The 21355-nt window shown below is 43.9% G+C and overlaps 1 protein-coding gene across 1 annotated transcript in view; it reads left to right on the forward strand.

The window, feature by feature from the left end:
* The first annotated feature begins 20567 nt into the window (after positions 1 to 20567).
* LOC132383463 (bone morphogenetic protein 7-like) overlaps positions 20568 to 21355 on the forward strand; it is a 195361-nt gene continuing 194573 nt past the window's right edge. Inside the window, exon 1 of the mRNA XM_059954442.1 lies at positions 20568 to 20927. Coding sequence (XP_059810425.1) covers positions 20579 to 20927 — 349 coding nt within the window. The 5' untranslated portion in view covers positions 20568 to 20578. The remainder of the gene's footprint in view (positions 20928 to 21355) is intronic.

The raw sequence follows: 21355 nt of genomic DNA on the forward strand, positions 1-21355 counted from the left end.
TACATGACTCAGCATGGACTAAATGGACCGAAGGGTCTGTGTGTGCTGTACTTTTCTATGACTGACTCTACTCAAGAGATTGAAGATTATCCCTGTCCTGCAAACATAGTTTCTGTTTAGATTGGGGCATATGTTACAATTAATAGTGCAGGAGGATTAGAATTGTGGGATTTCTGCAAGAGTGAACTATCTGATCTTCACATACTACTCTTGGATGTAAGTGTGCCTACGTCATGTTGATGTCCATATAGAAAATCTGATTTGGATTGCTCATGTGTTTAACAGGATTCTACAGCAGTTGGTATATAAAATGCCATCTACAGGAATCTAATGAGAATAGGAAAAAAATACTGTCATTGGTATCATTAAAAAAAAGTGCTGGACTCGCAGTGGTTTCCAACCTGGAGTCCACGGACCCCAATGTTAATGGTAAAGCTCCAAGTAGGGAACCCTTGTGAGGGACTCATTGTGTCAGGCAAGTTTCTGTAGAGACGAGGGGGATAATGAAAATTTTTAGTCCATAAGATACAGGAGTATTATTAGGCCATTTGGTCCATTGGGTCTACTCTGCTATTTCATCATGGCTGATCCATTTTTCCTCGCAGCCGCAGTCCCCTGCCTTCTCCCCGTAACTCTTTGTTCCCCGACTAATCAAGAACCTATTAAACTCTGCCTTAAATATACCAAATAACTTGACCTCCACAACTGCCTGTGACAATGAATTCCACAGATTCACCACTGTCTGTCTGTGTCTCATCATCTCTGTTCGAAAAGGAAGTCCCTCTTTTCTGAGGCTGTGTCCTCTGGTCTTGGACTCCCCCACCATAGGAAACATTCTCACCACATCCACTTTCACGGTTTGATAAGTTTCAGTAAGGTCACCTTCCACATTGTCCAGAAATATCAAGTACCTCTGCCCCACACAGATGCTGTCTGACCCGCTGAGTTCCTACAGCCGCTTGTTTTCCGCTCCAGATCCCAGCATCTTCAACCTCTTGTGTCCTCACTATCATTGGCATTCTGAACTGGCAATCAAGCACAGGTGAACATCGCACACTGCTACACAGTACAAGCCCTCAGACCACAATGTTGTGCCAACCTTTTAACCTACTTTAAGGTTAATCTAACCCTTCCCTCACACATAGCCCTCTTTCATCCATGTGCTTATCTAAGAGTCTCTTAAATGTCCTTGATGTATCTGCCTCTACCATCCCCTTGGCAATGCATTTTGTGCACCTACCGCTCTCAGTCTGGGTGGGGTGGGGAGGAAACTACCTCTTGACATGGCCCTCCCCATACTTTTGTCCAATCACCTTAAAATTATGTAGGTGCCAGCTGTGCAATCTATCTGTGCCTCTCAACATTTTGTACACCTCTATCAAAGTCACCTATCATCCTCTTTCGCTCCAAAGAGAAAAGCCCCTGCTCAATCAACCAATCCTCATAAGGCATGCTCTCTAATCCAGGCAGCATCCTGTTAAGTCTCCTCTGCAACCTCTCCAACGCTTCCACATCCCTCCTATTGAGCAGTGACCAGAGCTGAACCAAGTCTACCCAGAGATTTATTAAGCTGTCGTATTACCTCGTGGCTCTTGAACTCAATCTGGAGCAAAACATTATCTGCTGGAGGAACTTGGTGGGTCGAACAGCATCTGTGGGAGGACGGAATGTCGAGGTTTCAGGTTGAAACCCTGCCTCAGGATTGAGTGGAGGGGAAGATGGTATTAACGGGAGAGGAGAAATAGCAAGACAGAGACCAGAAAAGTCAACAGCAATCATTATAGTTCTGGTTTTCATCCTTGAAATTTTAGTGCATTTTTGCTTGCAAGATACCTAAAGTACAGCCAGAAGTCAAGAGAATCTTTGTCACTATATTCGCCTCATTCAACAAAGCATGTGCCTTAAATAAATGGTTAAAAAGAAGTTATGTTAGAATATAGCCAGTTGATTATATAGTCAATGGTAAAGTCAATTGTAGTGATGATCGCATTATATATTTGAAAGCTCTTGACTGCTCTCACTTAATCCATCAAATCCTCCATTCCCAGCTTCGGATTAAGCAACATGAACAACATAGGCTGGTGAGGAATCTTTAAAATATCATTTGTACATTTCCTCCCGTTGGGTGACGACATGGTAATGAAGGTAAAGTACTTGACTAGATTATTTGGTTATTGATAAGCACAAGGTATTCTGCAGATGCTGGAACTCCAAAACACACACAAAATGCAGGAGGAACTCAGTAGGTCAGGCAGCATCCATGGAAACAAGCAAACAGTCAAAGTTTCGGGCTGCAATCTTTCTTCAGGGCTAGAAAGGAAGGGGGCAGACACCAGAATAAAAAGGTGGGGTAGGGGAAGGAGGCTAGCTGGAAGGTGATGGGCAAAGCCAGGTGGGTGGGAAAGGTAACAGGCTGGAGAGGAAGGAATTTGATAAGAGAGGAGTGTGGGCCAGGGAAAAGGGGGACATGGGGGGAGTTGATAGGCATATGAAGAGAAGAATTAAGAGCCCAGGGGGAGGGGTAGGGAGCTTTTTTTCACCAGAAGAAATCGATATTCATGCCATCAGGTTGGATGCTACTCAAACAAAATATAAGATGTTGCTCCTTCACTCTGAGATTGCCCTCTTGGCACAAGAGGAGGCCCTGAACCAAAATGTCAGAATGGGATTGGGGTTTGGAGTTAAAATGTTTTGCCACTGTGTTGGCTATTGACTTGTTTTGATGTACAGTACTGTGCAGAAGTCTTAGGCACGCACATATATCTAAGAATTTTGCACAACACCGTGTTTGTCAACGTGGAGCAGAGAGTGAGTTTGTAAATCTGGCAGGAGCGAGGGATGTTGGGAATGGCGAGGGTAGACCGCCACAGGAGGGGTATGGGACAGGTGGCAGAGAAGGAGTACCAGGGATAGGGGGTGACATGGGTGCAGACACACCCAGCCCTAAGACACCGGGCAAGGTCATTTGACTCCAAACAATTGATCATTTCAGAATGTCTCTCTGCTGTTTCCCACTCCCTCCCCTCTCCCCTTTTCTCAACCATGATTTCCCACTCTCAGTCCACAGTAGAGATCCATATCAGAATCAGGTTTATCATCACTCACATACGTCAGGAAATGTGATTTTGTTTTACAGCAGCAGTACAGTGTAATACATAAAATTACTACAATATTCTGCAAAAGTGTGTATACAAATATATATAGAGAGAGAGAGAATTCTATGTATGATATAGATTATATACTGTTTGCATAGGACTGTGTTTTGATCTTTGCTTAATTTTCCAAAATGAAGTCTAGAGCAGGAGTTTGCAACTGAGCAACTGCTGAAAGTTAGCAGGGCAGGCCTCCTGAACAACAACAATATCATGCACCTGTAAAGCTCCACAAACAAGAAAAATAGCTCAAGATTCTTCACAAAAGAATATTCAGCCAAAACTAGAATATGAGGAAAGGAGAGGAGCTGTTAGGAAGGATGGATAGACGCCGAAGGGAGAGGTGGAGAATTTTGGGGGGCATCGAAGAGAGCTCCGTTTAGAAGGTTGAAGGCTTGGGCCCCTGTATTGGGTTGAAGTGAGGCGAGGAAACTCTGAAGTTCAGAGTTGGAGGAATGGAAGGTCTTGGGTTGTAAAACAGATTACAGGAACAAAGAGGAGCAATGGATGTTACATTTTAAATTGAAAGCCTTCTGATCCTAGGAATTAATGTAGGTCATAGGTGTAGGTACAAGCTCAATTAAAGGAAGCAGAGTTTTGGATGAGCCTCAGGTGGAGGTGATAAATAGTGGTGAGGACATTAATAGGTTGGTCAAGCTGCGGAGAATAACGTGATTTTTGTTCAACGTGGAGGAGAAATTATAAAATTTACTTTCAGATGTATTTGAAGAGGGGTTGTGGAGAATGCAGAGTCTGGCCAGCTTCGTTGTTTCCAATGAGGGGACACTCTAAACCACTGGCTGCACCTGCAGATTAACGGTGGATATAATGTTTGATGCATCGTGGTTATTGACCCAAACGAGGGATAGGTTGGCACATCCAAGTTTGATTGAGGCAGGAAAGAGAAGAGACAGGGCTAGGGGTTTCCCGCCTGGGGTCCACAGACCCCCTCAGTTAATGATATTGGTTGGGGACCCCTGCTCTTGCTTTTTATGAGGCTGATTTGCTAGCTCAGTGCTCAACCCAACACAGATGGAAAGCATGCAAGGGAGCTGGCTGGATTCGAACTCGGGAGCCTTCGCTCCTAAGTCTGGCACGAATGCCACTATGCCACCAGCCAGCACACCTTCTAAGAGACGTCATTATTCACACCATTAGCTAAACAGAGCCAATGAGGGCACTATCTGTACGAAGGCATCTCTGACTGAGAAGGAAGCAGTGATCTGCAACAAAAACGTGCAATAAAGTTTGCTACAACCTTCAGAAAGTCCCTCTGTATTGGGAAGTTTTACACCAGGCTTCCTAAATAGACCTGGCTGATACTCCAAGATAAGGGACAATTGCTGATGGGTTTCAGGGTGTAGATGGAGTAGTATGTGATTCAGTACATCATTCCTGTGTGTTTATCTAGGTGTACTCTCCAGGCCTGGGGCAGCTTACCCCCAAAATCTCTGTCATATACCAGACCTTCCCTTTCAATCCCAAGATTCCAAATTGCACCCTCCCAGGTATAGACTATTGACAGTGTTATCATTAAGAGCTTCAAATGTGCTTTCCACTTCCTCAACTGTGAGTTCCTTTTTGTCTCCCTGTAAACTAATGAGATCAGGTCTGTGGGCATCATGGTAGCGTTTAGCAGTTGTGTAGCAGTTAGTGACCCAGGTTCAAGGCTGCTCTGTTTGTAAGGTTCTCTCTGTGACCATCTGTATCTCCTCCGGATGCTCCATTTTCTTCCCTCGTTCCAAAGATGTGCAGGTTAATATGTCACGTGGATGTACTTGAGCAGCGTGGACTCATTTTGCTGGAAGGGCCTGGTACCTCAAAATAAAAACAGAAGTTACCCAAGGGAAGATGGCTGGAGGTATGTGGCAAGCTTACATCTTAAATAGCTGAAGTAACACTCTCCTACTTTACATTGAATTGAATTGACTTTATTTCTTACATCCTTCACATACAAGAGTAATAATCTTTACGTTACATCTCCGTCTAAATGTGCAGTCATGGTCATTTATAATAATGGCCTGTCATTGTAAACGTCCTGAATCATGGGAAGTTCGCAACTACAATGTAACATAGAAATACACTCAGATCAGCATGAGTTTAATCAGTCTGATGGTCTGGTGGAAGAAGCTGTCCTGGCTTTTATGCTGTGGTACCGTTTCCCAGATGGTAGCAGCTGGAACAGTTTGTGGTTGGAGTGACTGGGATCCCCAGTGATCCTTCAGGCCCTTTTCTCACACCTGTCTTTGTAAACATCCATGGGAAGTTCACAACTACAGATGCACTGGGCTGTCTGCACTACTCTCTGCAGAGTCCTGCCATTAAAGGAGATACAGTTCCCATATCAGGCAGTGATGCAGTCAGGATGCTCTCAATTGTGCCCTTGTAGAGAGTTCTTAGGAATTGGGGGCCCACACCAAACTTCTTCAGCTGTCTGAGGTGAAAGAGGCACTGTGGTGCCTTTTCACCACACAGCCGATATGTACAGACCATGTTTACAGGCTCCTTCTCCACTTCCTTTGCTCTTTCGAGTGTGTATTTGATGCACCATCAATAACTCTCTGAGACGTGAGGCGAGATATTGGCTTTTATTGACTGGAAGAAAGAACAAGCAGCAATTGACCACCATGCTACATCCTGGAGACTGAGAGGCCGGGCTCAGGCCCCAATTGCCTTCATACCGGGGTCTGTGGGAGGAGCCACAGAAGCAGTCAGCAGGGGTGGGGGGGGGGGGGGTGGGCGTGTCCAGACAGGTATATGTAGTTCACCACAGTATTTTCATCCAGTTTTTTAACATTAACCTTTTCATGATGATTACATCAATGGGCATTAACATGGAAGCCAGGGTTTTATTTTCACTGGTCTAACCCTCATTTCCTTTGCCGAATGAGGTTATGTATGTTTGGTGATGCCTTGGCCTTTAAATCTGGGCCTGCTCAAGTAGGCCTCTGGTGTCTATCATTGATCAAACAGGAGACAGTAGACTTGCTAAGTATAAATCCAATGGTTCTTTTAGGTTTTGATCACATATTAATCCATACAGTCTTCCAGATAACAAGAAATGGGGTGCAAGATATTCAGTTGCTATTCTTTGCTGCACTTGACACAGTTAAAATGGAAAGTCTCTCCTGATGCATACTTCTCTAATCATAAGTCCTAGTAATGCAGGAAGACTGGACATTTTCACAGATAGCTTGTCTATACTTAGACTATTTTGCTGTTTTCTCCCCTACTGACAGATAATTTTGTGGAGTTCATGGACTAGGCTAAGGACCGTGCTTATTTTAAAGAAAGCATTAGCGCATGGAAACAAAATTGAAGGAGTTCACTATAACTAGGAAGGATTAGAACAGTGACCTCACCCTCTCTATTTATAGTAGTGTATCTGTATGTGGAGGTGTGAGGAGAAATGTAATTTTAACATGGAGGTGTCAGCAGATCCATCTAGAAGTTTAGATATGACGCATGGCTAATTAGAATCAGAATCAAGTCTAATATCACCTGCATATGTCGTGAAATTTGTTGGCAGCAGTACAATGCAATACATAATAATGGTGAAAAAACTGAATTATTAAATAGAAATGCAAAAATAAAAATAAAAATGTATTGAGGTAGTGTTTATGGTTTCAATGTCCAATCAGAAGTTGGATGGTAGAGGGGAAGAAGCTGTTCCTGAATCGTTGAGTATGTGTCTTCAGGCTTCTGTACCTCCTTCCTGATGGTAGCGATGAGAACAAGGGATGACCTGAGTGATGGGGGTCCTTAATGATAAACGCTGCCTTTTTGAGACATCACTCCTTGAAGATGTCCTGGAAACTGCAGAGGCTGGTGCTCATGATGTAACTGATTAAGTTTACAACTCCCTGCCGCTTACTTCAAACCTGGGCAGTAGCCCCCCCCCCCCCCCCCCCGCCACCGCCACACCAGACGGTGATGCGGCCAGTTAGAATGCTGTCTACACCTGTAGAAATTTTTGAGTGTTTTTGTTGACATACCAAATCTTCTCACACTCCTAATGAAATATAGCCACTGTCATGCCTAATGATAACTCCTGGAATACTTCTCAGCAGTTACCTACCTATCCAAAATAAATACAAGGAGGCACTAAAACTCCCACGCACCTCACTTAACCCATCATGCATCCAAAGAGCCCAAATGGTAAAGTTTTGTGAAGCTGCAACCTCGGCAGAACTATGGGAGCTTAAGTGAATTTACCTCCTCTTTTATTCATCAAGGGTGTAAGTGACTTCATCTTCAAGTAGTTGCATAGCTCTCTGAGTTCAAAGTGCTTTAATCTATGTTTATAAGCCAGTATGCATTCCTACACGTACACAGGAGAAATACTGGAAGATAAGCATTTCTGAAGCTTGCCCAGCCAGAACTAGCTTGTCTGTCGAGGATTATGAATTGATCTAAAACCTAGTTGGTAATATTCCCAACTCCCAAAGAAAGGCCGATCACTCTTAATTCTTGCCAGAAGATCAGGCAGTCTGGATCAGGTACCTCATCTTTTACTACAAGGTATAACTCCTCACTGTTATACTTTATAACTTCAAAACATTAAACTCATTCGAGGAAGACGCGGGGAATCCAATACACAGGTGTAGCTTCATCTTTACTGGAAGCGAACCACACACATATCACATGGTAACGTGATGACATATTCAATTAGCATATTTTTACATATAATTCATAATTAATTATTTAAATGAATAGGAATGCTTAATCAACCAATATATATATATATATATATATATATATATATATACAGCATCACTCAAATATTATTGAAATATTAGAAACATAGAAGTATAGAAAACATAGAGTACAATACAGGCCCTTCGGCCCACAAAGCTGTGCCAAACATTTCCATACCTTAGAAATTACCTAGGGTTACCTAGAGCCTTCTATTTTTCTGAGCTCTATGTACCTGTCCAGGAGTCTCTTAAAAGACCCTATTGTATCTGCCTCCACCATCACCACTGGCAGCTATTCCACGCACTCACCACTTTCTGCGTAAAAAACTTACCCCTGACATCTCCTCTGTACCTACTTGAAGCACATTAAAACTGCCCTCTCATGCTAGCCATTTCAGCTCTGGGAAAAAGCCTCTGACTATCCACATGATAAATGCCTCTCATCATCTTATACACCTCTATCAGGTCACCTTTCATCCTCCATTGCTCCAAGGAGAAAAGCCGAGTTCACTCAACCTATTCTCATAAGGTGTGCTCCCTAATCCAGGCAACACCCTTGTAAATATCCTCTGCACACTTTCTATGGCTTCCACGTCCTTCCTGTAGTGAGGCAATCAGAACTGAGCACAGTACTCCAAGTGGGGTCTGACCAGGGTCCTATATAGCTGCAACATTACTTCTTGGCTCCTAAACTCAATCCAATGGTCTATGAAGGCCAATGCACTGTACGCCTTCTTAACCACAGAATCAACCCGCGCAGCAGCTTTGTGTGTCCTATGGACTTGGACCCAAAGATCCCTCTGATCCTCCACACTGCCAAGAGTCTTACCGTTAATACTATATTCTGCCATCATAATTGACCTACTGAAATGAAACACTTCACTATTATCTGGGTTGAACTCCATCTGCCACTTCTCAGCCCAGTTTTGCATCCTATCAACATCCAGCTGTAACCTCTGACAGACCTCCACACTATCCACACCACCTTCAACCTTTGTGTCATCAGCAAACATACTAACCCATCCCTCCACTTCCTCATCCAGGTCATTTATAAAAATCACGAAGAGTAAGGGTCCCAGAACAGATCCCCGAGGCACACCACTGGTCACCAGTTCTGGATCCACAAAGCAACGTCCCTTTGGATCCCATGCCTCCTTACTTTCTCAATAAGTCTTGCATGGGGTACCTTATCAAATGCCTTGCTGAAATCCATATACACTACATCTACTACTCTTCCTTCATCAATGTGTTTAGTCACATCCTCAAAAAATTCAATCATGCTCGTAAGGCACGGCTTTGCCTTGAACAAGCCATGCTGACTACTCCTAATCATATTATGTCTCTCCAAATGTTCATAAATCCTGCCTCTCAGCATCTTCTCAAATTACCAACCACTGAGCTAAGACTTACTAGTCTATAATCTCCTGGGCTATCTCTACTCGCTTTCTTGAATAATGGAATAACATCCACAACCCTCCAGTCCTCTGGAACCTCTCCCGTCCCCATTGATGATGCAAACATCATTACCAGTGGCTTGGCAATCTCCTCCCTTGCCTCCCACAGTAGTCTGGGGTACAGTTCATCCAGTCCCGGTGACTTACCCAACTTGATGCTTTCCAAAAGCTCCAGCACATCCTCTTTCTTAATATCTACATGCTCAAGCTTTTCAGTCTGCTGTAAGTCATCCCTGGCAGTGCATATTAAATGCACAACACTTGCCAAAGATCCTTTAATAACAAGGAGGTCGTCCTATTTCTTCCCGATGACATATCTCATGTTTTAAGGCAGTAAAAGCCATTCGTTACAAACGTTCTCACTAAAGGTTCAATTGAAAACATTCTTTATCATGAAGACAGTTATTTGAGCATATGCTGGAAAGAATGAAAGGTATTTTTCAACATTCTTCTATTATTCCAACCCCCAGTGGAATTTGTTCCTGTCATATATGCGACAAGCAGTTCATCGCAGTTCAGAATCCCCATGCAAGAAGCCTATTTTGAGAGGATGTAAACCTTTGTTTAAAAGGTTTAAGATACAATATACAAGGCATAGGTCTTACTGAATTAAATTAAATTGACTTTAATTCTTACATCCTACACATAGGTGAGGAGTAAAATTCTCTACGTTACACCTCCGTCTGAATGTGCAAAGTGCAGATTATAGTAATTTGTAATAAATATTACTGAAAACCACCTAGCTTCATGGCGGACAGCAGTAAACAATGAATGAAAAGTAATCCTGTTCCATCCATTGGGCTGGCACATAGAATATTGCTTTGTCAGACACACCACAATCCGGCCAACGTAGGTCCTCTATCACTAGGAAAGCAGGCATTTATCTCAAAGCTGGAGAGGAAACATAGGTTTGGGATGACTGCTGACATCAGGTTATCCACTGACCAGATGCTTGCTACAACTTTTTTTATGTAGAAAGTGGAAATTGAGTGCAATAGCCTACACAATAGTCCGCTGATTCTCCAGGTTCAAGGGTTCGAGGGTTCAGCTCAGGGCTAATCACCCTGACTGGTAAAACAAAGCTGTTACGGAAACAGCAGTGAAGAATCCTATATCTGAGTCTGACGGTATTCCGGAGTCTCCACCTGGGACCTGAAAAACTGACAGCAGTGAGAGGAAGCCCTGATCACCACTGGAGATGGAGAAACTTTATTGCTGCCCTAAATGCCAGCGGTGTAGCGGTCAAACGAAAGAGCCTATACGAGCTTTGTTCTTGTAGTAGAATTGCAGTGAGGTTTATTGAGACAGTGAGGAAGCAGGCACAAAGCAGACATACTCCACATTAATAACACGTGGAGACTTTGCTAAACCCAACCGTGGACTTGTGCGTGGAGCAGCAAAATCTGATTTCCATTTTAATGTGCGGGTGACGGACTTTTGGATTTTCCTTCAGAAGTGGGAAAACATGCTGGCCTGGCATTAGTTCCAACCACAAATATGAACGCCTGATCCCCTGCAGCTTTCGTCTCCATGCTCTCAACGTTTCCCTGGTTTAGCTGCTTGTGAAAATTGATTGTTACCTTCTGAAGGAAAGCATGTGCAAACACCTTACCAGTCCTGGTTCAGTGATCCAAGGGTAATCGAAACAGTGCCTCACTCAGTCAGCATTTTACCGAACTTCTGCCAGCTCTAGATCTGACTGCCCAGCACTGCAGGATCAACGAGTCCTTTGTCCCCTCGTGTGTAGACTCCGACTCCTTGCTGTATGAAGCTGCTAGAAAGAGCTGCCTAAATGTGAAGTTCAAAATTTAAAGTGCATTTATTATCAAAGTACAACCTTGAGATTTGTCTCCTCACAGGCAGCCACAAAATAAAGAAACCCAGTAGTACCCATTAAAAAGGAAGACTACCAAACACCCCATGGAAAAAGAAATAAATCGAGCAAACAATAAAAGTAAGCAATTAACAGTCAGAACTGAAGTTCACGAAAGTGAGAACACGCCCAGCCACAGCCCGACCAGGAGCTCATTAGTTGCAGGCCACAGCCTCAGTCCATTGCAGGGACAAGCAAACCTCGCAGAACAGTGTGCTGAACCCTGCCGCATCCCTCACCTCCAGCCCCGACACCCTGTCCTTTTCAAAAAGAGCGGATCATTCCTTGCTCCGGGACCTGGGCCCTGCGCTTTGATCCGCTCTCGGGCCACGATTCAGCCCAAACCCGACCTTCCCAGTTCAGCCCAGTGCCAAATCAGTCAAACATTAGCTTGTTCCTCTGTCTCGCCTCAGTAAATATTAAATATTTAACAGCTCCACTGCTCCTTGAGAACCGTGTTTGGGCAGCACGTGGTTTCTTTATAATTACACTGTCTATATCAATGTTTTGTTTTAAATTGTTGGTTGTGTGAGGTCAGTATGGGCCAGGGTACGTGAACCGGTTTCTTATACAACACTGAGAGTCATCTAGGGAGGAAGGTGTGCTTACAAAGAAGGCACGATTACTCCTCTAATTTCTTAGGAGTTTGTGCAGATTTGGTGGGTCATTTAAACTTTGACAAATTTCTATAAGTGCACAGTAGAGAGTATCCTGACTGGTTGCATCTCAGTCTGTTATGGAACCACCTATGCCCAATATGGAAAAAACAGCAAAAACTAGTAGATTCAGCCCAGTCCATCACAGGTAAATCCCTCCCCAACATCGAGCACATCTACAATATGTGCCGTCACAAGACAGCGTCATGCATCATTAAGGACCCCCACCATCCAGGCCGTGCTCTCTTCTCACTGCTGCCATCGGAAAGGAGGTACAGGAGCCTCAGGACCCACAATGCCAGGTTCAGGAACAGTTATTACCCCTCAACCATCATGCTCCGGAACCAGAGTGGATTAACTTCACTCACGTCGGCTTTGAACCGATTCCACAAACTATGTACTTACTTTCAAGGACTCTGCAACTCATGTTGTCTGTATTATTTATTTATTGTTACTTTTTTTTGTACTTGCGCTGTTTGTCTTCTTTTGCACGTTGGTTGTTTGTCAGTCTTTGTGAGCAGTTTTTCATTGATTCTATTGTATTTTTCGTTCTACTGTGAACATCTGCAGGAAAGTGAATCTCAGAATAGTATATGGTGACATATACGTAGTTTGATAATAAATTTAGATACTTTGAATTTTGGAGAAGGAGACACATTTGTTCTAAACCATCTCCCGCTTTCAAGGACAAAGTAAATCAGCTGAGATTTTAAGGCAAGCAAAGACTTCCAATGTGATAAATAGCCAAGACATCTGTATTCAGCTTCCCAAGCTGCACTTTTTTTTTTTGAGTTTAGCAATTATTTTACTGAATCTCTGTCCTATTTTTCTTGACTTTGCCAAATCAATTACCAACTTCAATTGTTGGAGGCCATGCTGAAATATGGCAGAAATAAGCAATGTTTTGATTTCTATTAGCTGCAAATCAATATTTGCTTTCTCTTTGATCCTCTTATACTTTTTTCAAAAGAGTCCCCTATATTTTCTACATTATCCACTTAGCTTTAGACCATAAGATCTAAGAGCAGAATTCAGCCATTCAGCCCACTGAGTTTGCTCCGCCATTCCATTATGACTGATTTACTATCACTCTCAACCCCATTTTAAATATACCCAATGACTTGTTCTCCAAAGCCATCTATGGCAATAAATTCCACAGATTCACCACTCTCTGGCTACATAAATTCCTCTTTATCTCCTGTTCTAAAGAGACATCCTGTTCCTAGACACCCCCACTACTAGAAACATCCCCTCAATATCCACTTTAATCCTTATAATTATCACGTTCTTCATTTTTGGATCATTGGACTCCCTACATTCTGTATTTCAATGTTTAGAATAAAACTTGTGTATTTTTTTCTCTTATCATCTGTACATATACCTGAGACGATTTGAAGGCCTGTCATGACTCAGTAACTGATGTGCTGTTCACTTTATTTATTCCAACCCAGCCTCCGTTCCCCCCAACCCCCTCAACATCTGTCCCAAGGCCAGACTGGCTCTATTTATGCCATGTTGATAGTGAACTGCCAGCTGTTCAGTAATTTTACATTTGTCTGTACCAGATCCTTTTCAACAACTGCTCTAAATCTGTCCATATTAAAGTCACGTCTATTCAAATGCTTTCAGCCAGCTCACTCACTGCATTCCCCAGAATTAGGTCCTGTAATACGCGCCACATTAAATTGGAAACACTGATTAAGACAGTTGTTATGATTTGTAGATTCGCACAACACATAGATGTACCATCCAGCTTTTTGAGAATGCTCTGACCACGACGCACCCATTCGAAGTTCAAGGAATTCAAAAATTCCAAGTACATTTATTATCAAAGTATGTACGCGGTAGTCTGTACAACCCTGAAATTCACCTTCCCCACAGACTGTCATGAAACAAAGAAAAACCATAGAACCCATTCACAGAAAAACATCAACACCCCCCCCCCCACACACGCAAAAAACAAATTGCTCAAACAGCAACCAAAAAAACGAGTGAAAACACAGAATATAAAGCTCAGAAACAAAAGATTCCACATTCAGTTCAGCTCAGTGTTCATTAGGTTTCAATAGGTGCATTTAATGTCAGAGAAATGTATGCAATATACATCCTGAAATTATTTTTCTTCACAAACATCCACAAAGACAAAGGAGTGCCCCAAAGAATGAATGACAGTAAAATGTTAGAACCCCAACTCCCCCTCCCACACATAAGCAGCAGCAAAGCAATGATCCCCCCACCAGCAAAAGAGCATCTTCACCCCACCCCCCAAGCACTCAAGCGTGCAGCAAAGCATCAATAAAGACACAGGCTTGTAGTTACCCCAAAGACTACTCTTTCACCCTGTATTAGACATACCACAGGCTCTCTCCCTCCCTAATAAGGGAAAATGAGATGTCCATGTTTCACAGCGAAAGGGGAGACATAACAAGCAACTTGATGATTTATGGTGTTAAGAGTCATGTTGTGTCGCTTTTTCCGAGCTCTGTGCCCCAAGAACTCGGGTCTCTGGGCACACAGCCAGCAGACAGCTCGCTGCTTTCAATCTTCCATGTACTCCCACGACTCATCAGTCAGCGTCACCAGCCTTGGATCAGCCATCTCCAGAGCCACGAAAATCCAGCCGCCTGAAGGTACACTAGTCTTCCAGGCCTTGGCCTCGGCCTAGTGAAAAGCAGCCGGCTCTGAGGCCCCATTATCTGCCGGCTGCACCAATTCAAAATCACCCAAAATAGCAACAGAGAAAGGAATGACCAGAAACCAGAAACACATTATACCGTGAACCACAGCATAATCCACAAACTGCGCCGATTAAACCTTGCTCCAGCACCACCATTCGACGGCATCAAGGGAGAGAGGGAGAGAGAGAGAGGGAGAGAGGGAGAGAGAGAGAGGAGAGAGAGAGAGAGAGAGAGAGAGAGAGAGAGAGAGAGAGAGAGAGAATTCAAATGTAGGGACCTTCCTTTGGGAGCAGAAAGTGAGAGGGAGAGAGAGAGGGAGAGAGAGAGGGGGAGAGAGAGAGAGAGAGAGGGGGAGAGAGAGGGAGAGAGGGAGAGAGAGAGAGAGAGAGAATTCAAATGTAGGGACCTTCCTTTGGGAGCAGAAAGCAAGAGGGAGAGAGAGAGGGAGAGAGAGGGAGAGAGAGAGAGAGAGAGAATTCAAATGTAGGGACCTTCCTTTGGGAGCAGAAAGCGAGAGAGAGAGAGAGGGGGGGGGGGGAGAGAGAGAGAGAGAGAGAGAGAGAGAGAGAGAGAGAATTCAAATGTAGGGACCTTCCTTTGGGAATAGAAAGCGAGAGGGAGAGAGTGAAACCATCAGACACGGGCACCTTCCTCCGGCAGCAGCGAGTGAGAGGCTGGTAGACAGCACTGAATACTCACTCACCGTCTGCACTTGCCTCGATGATTTTGATCTGCCTCAATGCTTTAATCAGCTAGATCAGGGAGAGATAGAGTCAAACATGGGCAGGCGCCCGTCTCCAAGCTTCATGGAGGCTGCTCGCCTCAGAGACAGCAAACCACCAGATCACACATTTGGCCCAAAAACACACCATCAAACGGCAGATCACAGGCTTCAACAGTACCAGAAACACCTGTAAGGTCTCACTGCTAATGTAATGGTTTCTCTGTAGCAGCAATGTTTGGGTTATGTCTGGAGATAACGGGGCTTTGGAATGTGCGCTGTCCAATGAGAGGTAGGTTGTTCTTTTGTGTGGGTCTGCCAGCAGGGGCTTCACAGTCTTTTGCCGGGGAGAGATAAAGAGAGAAGATGTGGACTCGGAGTGAGGATTCGAAGGTCAGAGACGCTCGCAAATAGCCTTAACGGTGAGCTCCAACGTTGTGTTGGAACGCTGTTTCATGAGAATGGGCCCTTTTCTTTTTCTTTGCTTCTTTACTAACCATATAGTCAAATTAAGAATTAGCAAGCTCAATTGTCTAATTGGATATTGTGTACTGTTTGTTATTTCGGGGCACTGATTTGTAACGGGGGCACATCCTGCAGCATCCACCCAAACGAGATTTCTTAAGTTTGGCTGGGCCCAGGGCTGTCTTCCCCTAGATTAATCCACCAGCCGAACCGAGGGTGACACACATTTGATAGAAAAAGAAGATGTAAAAGTGAAAGAAGCGGTTTCGTGGACCATCGGGAGGATGTTGCCTCTGGCAGCATTGTTCACTGGCGCCGTCTTCTTCCAGAATCCCGATGACTATTCGCACGAATCGTACACCAATCTCATTATATTCCCCACCTGTCCTTTATACAGAATCCTAGTCAAGTCCGTTTGCCCACACCTGCTTCTTTCATGCTGATCCTTCTCTAAGCTAGTTGATTCTCCCCACGTTCCTGTGAGCTCCCCCCCCCCCCTCACCACCACCCCCCGGATTCAGTGACCCATCAACACACCATAGTTAATTTACGGCGCCCAGTTAAACAACCAACCCGTACATTTTTGGCGAGAGCAAGTGAGGACCCAGAGAATACCCTCAGAGTTTACTGAGGAAACGAGCAGTGAGCACCAGGGATCAGGGTGAACGCAGGCTGCTGGAGTTGTAAGGAAGCACCTTGATGAGCTGTGCTGTGGTGCTGCCCTCAAAGATCGCAGAGGATGGACTCGCTCCTACATTTCTGACATTGTACTTTATCATGTCACACCTGTCTCTCTACATTTAACCTCATCTACCCCAAACTCATTTTGGAATCATTGGCACATTTCCCGCCTGAATTATTTTAATGATGTGCTATTTCCCACTCTTTTCCTGCCTCTTTAACACTTCATCTTGCATCCCATTCCCATAAGACATAGGAGCAGAACTAGTCCATTTGGCCCATCGAGTCTGCTCCATCCTTCCATCACGGCTGATTTATTATCCCTCTCAACCCCGTACTCCACGTAACCTTTGGTGCCTTGCTAATCAAGAACCCATCAAGTTTTACTTTAAATGATCCCAATTATTCGGCCTCCTGAGCCTTCTTTGGTAATGAATTTCACTTATTCACCACCCTCTGGCTAAAGAAATTCTTCCTTACCTCCGTTCTAAAGGGACGTCCTTGTCTAGAAGTAGGAGAACTCTGACCTCAAACTTACGCTGCCTTGAAGCTGTACCCACTCATGGGGAAGGCTTCAGGAGTAAGCTCCTGGGGAAAAACCTGGAGCTGCCCCAAGTCAGTCCTACGTTGAGTTCAACGCTGACTGGCAACTCCTGCGACGCTGCTGGTACCAAACTGTATCAGTCTCTGCCGTTCCTTTGGGTTCATCAGATGCATGGAGAGAGGGAGCTTGCTACACGGGCAACAGCTTGCTCGCCATATCATACTGCCCAGGCTTGTGTATCTAAATAGCTAGTATACAATACCAGCTACCAGCTCTCCAGTACCACTGACGCTAGGCTCACCTGTCTGTAGTTCCTGGACTTGACTTTGCAGCCCTCCTTAGGAAAGGCATAACGTTAGCCAGCTTGCAGGTCACCCGGTAGCTCACCTGTGAAGAATGTAGTTACAAGAAAATCTTTGCCAAAAGTGCTCTCCACAAACACTAGTACAAGACAGAAAATGCTGCAAGTACTTACAGGGCAGGGCTGTACTTGTGAGGACTGAAACAGAGTTAGTGCTTTAGATTTTATTTCTGATTCCTGCAAGACAGATTGCTATTGGGTAAATACTAGTGAGACTACATTTTCTTCATTGATTAAAGTCAAAAGTTTCTATGCATCTGAACTTTTAATTAGGCGGTAGACACCCGGGAAGAGATCCATGTAGCAACAAGGCAATCCAATGTAAACAAGCTACTGACTTGGCAGCAGCTACCGTGGTAGTAAGCTGAGAGTGCACTGCAGTGGTTCCAGTTGTAGCTGCTTTGTGAGGCCGTCAATTGAAAGCCTTCCTGAAAGCGTCCTACTGAAGTAACTTACTCAGTAATTGCATTGTTGAAAATCATAACGCAAACGGGTTATTGTTACTCAGTGGACATTTAAGCTGCAGCAGTACATCTTCCTTGTCCATAATAGGAAAGCAGGGAGATGGTTGGGAGAGGTCAGAATCAAAATCAGAATCGGGTTTAATATCACTGGCATAGTGATGCACCATCAATAACTCTCTGAGACGTGAGGCGAGATATCGGCTTTTATTGACTGGAAGAAAGAACAAGCAGCAGTGGACCACCATAATACATCCTGGAGACTGAGGGCAGGGCTCAGGCCTCAGTCGCCTTTATACCGGGGTCTGTGAGAGGAGCCACGGGAGCAGTCAGCGGTGGGGGGGGGGGGGGGTGTCCAGACAGGTATATGTAGTTCACCACACATAGGTCATGAAATTTGTCATTATGTGGCAGCAGTGCATAATAAAAACTGTAAATTATAGTAAATATATACATACACACACACGTTCATATATACACACATATGTGTATGTATGTATGTGTATGTGTATATATATATATTTATTGATTGATTTATCTATCTATCTATCTATCTATCTATCTATCTATCTATCTATCTATTTATTTATTTAAATACTTGGGCATCTTCCCCCTTCCCTTCCGGTCCTGAAGAAGGATCTCGGCCCAAAACGTTGATTGTTAATTCTGTTCCGTAGAGGCTGCTTGATCTGCTGAGTTCCTCCAGCATTTTCTGTGTGTTACTTTAAATGTGGGGCAAAAAGTGAGAAAAAAAAGTAACCAGGTGATGTTCATGGGTTCGATGTTCATTTAGAAACCTGATGGCCAAGGGCAAAGAAGCTGTTCCTGAGTCGTTGAGTTCAATACAAGAGAAAACTATAAAACATCCAATATACGAGAAAACTATTTTAATAACTAACATAAAGTACCTGTAGAAACCTTCACTCTGTGATAAATGAAATCAGTATAAGTTTGCAATTATATACCGTAGATATTTGTACTAAAGGTCCTAAGGCAAATCAGAATCAGAATCAGGTTTATTATCACTGGCAGGTGTTGTGAAATTTGTTAACTTTGGTTATGATCAAACAAAGATTGACCACAAAGCTCCATATGGCCATGTTACACTGTGTATTAGGAAGTTAGTCAATTATTTTGGAGCTTTGTGCTAGAGATTCACAATGTGATCTTACCTTCCAAGAAACATTAATGTTAATCAGCCATCACCAACCAAATAGAGGTTGTTGCTCCTTTTCATGCCTTGTGGCATATCGGGTGGCATTTTTCGCCACTTCCTTAGCATTTTGTCTGTTTTTTTTTTACGAGGCCAAGTTGCTAGCTCGACGCTCGACCCAGCATGGATAGGAAGGGTGCAAGGGGGCCGGCCAGCTGGATTCGAACTCCAAGTCCGGTGCCAATGCCACTACACCACAGGCCGGAAACAAAATGGAGGGCAGGTAATTTATTTCCAGTTTTCTCTCTGAGGAATTATTTATTAGAGCTTTGACTTCTTTTTCCCTAAACAATTACTGCTATTTCACAGTGTCTTTAATTGCTTCCTTTCTTTTGATCCTGTAGCTGATGCAAATGGATGACTGGAAGTCTGTATCTAAGCTGGCCACTGAGACAGACAGGCAACTGCCCAGTAGCTTTCTTGACGACTGCCTCACCCATCCTGTCTGACTCGCAATCTCAGCTCCAATCTCTCCGGTGTCTGGGAGCTTATGTTGTCAATGCTCTGCCGGCTTTTGCTTTTGCTGTGGTAAATTACAATGTGTAAAATATTTAGTTAATTATCCCCAACCCACGTCAGACTTGCTGGTCACTCCTTTTGTGTCATTCATGTTACTCTTCTTGCCTTTAAATGTTTTCTATTTCCAAGACATTCTCAAACTGTTGACAATTTGCCCAACAGCCTCGTGCATGTGTGGAAAAGAAATATCCAGGAAAATAGAAGCAGACAAATATATATATATAAAATCCCAATTTACGGAAGAATCTGGAGCAACAGAAACTGATGTTTACTGCTATCGCAGTACCTTGTAATTTTGCACGGATGATTAATGTTTGCATCTGCAGGTTCTCTGAGCTGGGGCTGCTGTGAAGCTGGTGAAGCTCAGTTTGAAATTTATAGAACTTGCTAAGCAAAACAAACAGGCAAATAGCAAACATCCAATATTTAAACGCAGCTTAAAACACTTAAAAGCTAACTATCCCTGCGTGAAAAAATGAGCAGCAATAAAGGAAATAAGTGCAAGAGTTAAGCCCGTTTTAAATGACGGGCTGCATTGGAGGGTGAATTTGAGCCCTGTGTAACCTCAAGATTCTGTGAATATGCTGTGATTAGTCTATATATAGACGGTAAGCCTCAAGTCTGGAGTATGCGGATACTGTGGTGTTTGAATGGCCTGGGGATGTACCTATCATCCAACAGCCAAAGCAGTCAGATAGAAACAGACCCTGGGGAATCAGCTGAGTCACTTCAACAGCTTGAGATTCGATAAATACAGGCTCTGGAGGCTCAGGAGCTGAATGTAGAAGTCTGCGACTGAGGTCTTATTTGCTGAAGAATTGAAAGCTCCTGGATCCATTTAAGCTTTGACTGGTAGCCATGACTATCAAAAGTGCAACTCTAAGCTAGCGCAGCTTCCGTGCAAGTTTTTTCTCTTGTAAGATTTCTTTTATTTCCATTGCAGCAGGAAATTTTTATCTTCGGAAGCTTGTTTCGTACTTACATGAAGAATTTCGAAGGATTTTCTGGCATTTTCACTGCAGAGGTTTTCTAACAAATTAAAAGAGCAGCAATTATTGGTTATGGCTGGAATGCAGAGATGGGACAAGACCGTCTTTCTTCTGATGTGTCTACTGGGACTGCTTGTGGAGTCAGTGAGCGGGAGCTCGTTGAAGCACCATTCTCATTCAAGCTTCATCCATCGCAGACTGAACAGCCAGGAGAGGAGAGAGATGCAGAAAGAGATCTTGTCTATCCTGGGCCTACCTCGCCGCCCCAAGCCTCTGCTCTCCTTCAAGCGCTCATCTTCTGCCCCAGTCTTCATGTTGGACCTGTACCGTACTTTAGCCAACGAGGAGTTGGACCGCTGGCAGGGGGCTTCGTTGCCTGTTCATATGTTCCAGAGCGCACACACACCCCTGGAAGAGACCCTCCTCAGTCAAGCAGATACTGTAATGAGCTTTGTTAATGTAGGTAAGTGTGTGTTTAAGAAAAATACACTTTTAGATTTGCAGCACTTCAGATTGAGCTTCTTGATGATTTAGTATAACTTGGCCAGAAAGCAGGGGTTCCCAACTTCTATTATTGCTGTTCCTTTCCATGCCTTGAGGCACAGCGGGCAGCACCTTGCCTTTTCTTTAGTGGTTGCCTGTTTTTCATGAGGCTGAGTTGCTAGCTCGCCACTCAACCCAATGGAACGTGTGCAAGGAGCCAGCCGGATTCGAACCTGGGACCATTTGCCTTGAAGTCCAATGCTGATGCCACTACACCTCCACTAAGCCTCCTTTATGCCATAGACCAATAGCATTAAGCAAGGGGTCCATGGACCCCAGGTTGGGAACCCCTGCCATAAAGTAATTCTTAAATGGTGCATAGCATTTCACAAACAATGGAAGATCAAG

The sequence above is a fragment of the Hypanus sabinus genome, chromosome 30 (genome assembly GCF_030144855.1).
Source record: "Hypanus sabinus isolate sHypSab1 chromosome 30, sHypSab1.hap1, whole genome shotgun sequence".
In the NCBI taxonomy this organism is placed as follows: Eukaryota; Metazoa; Chordata; class Chondrichthyes; order Myliobatiformes; family Dasyatidae; genus Hypanus; species Hypanus sabinus.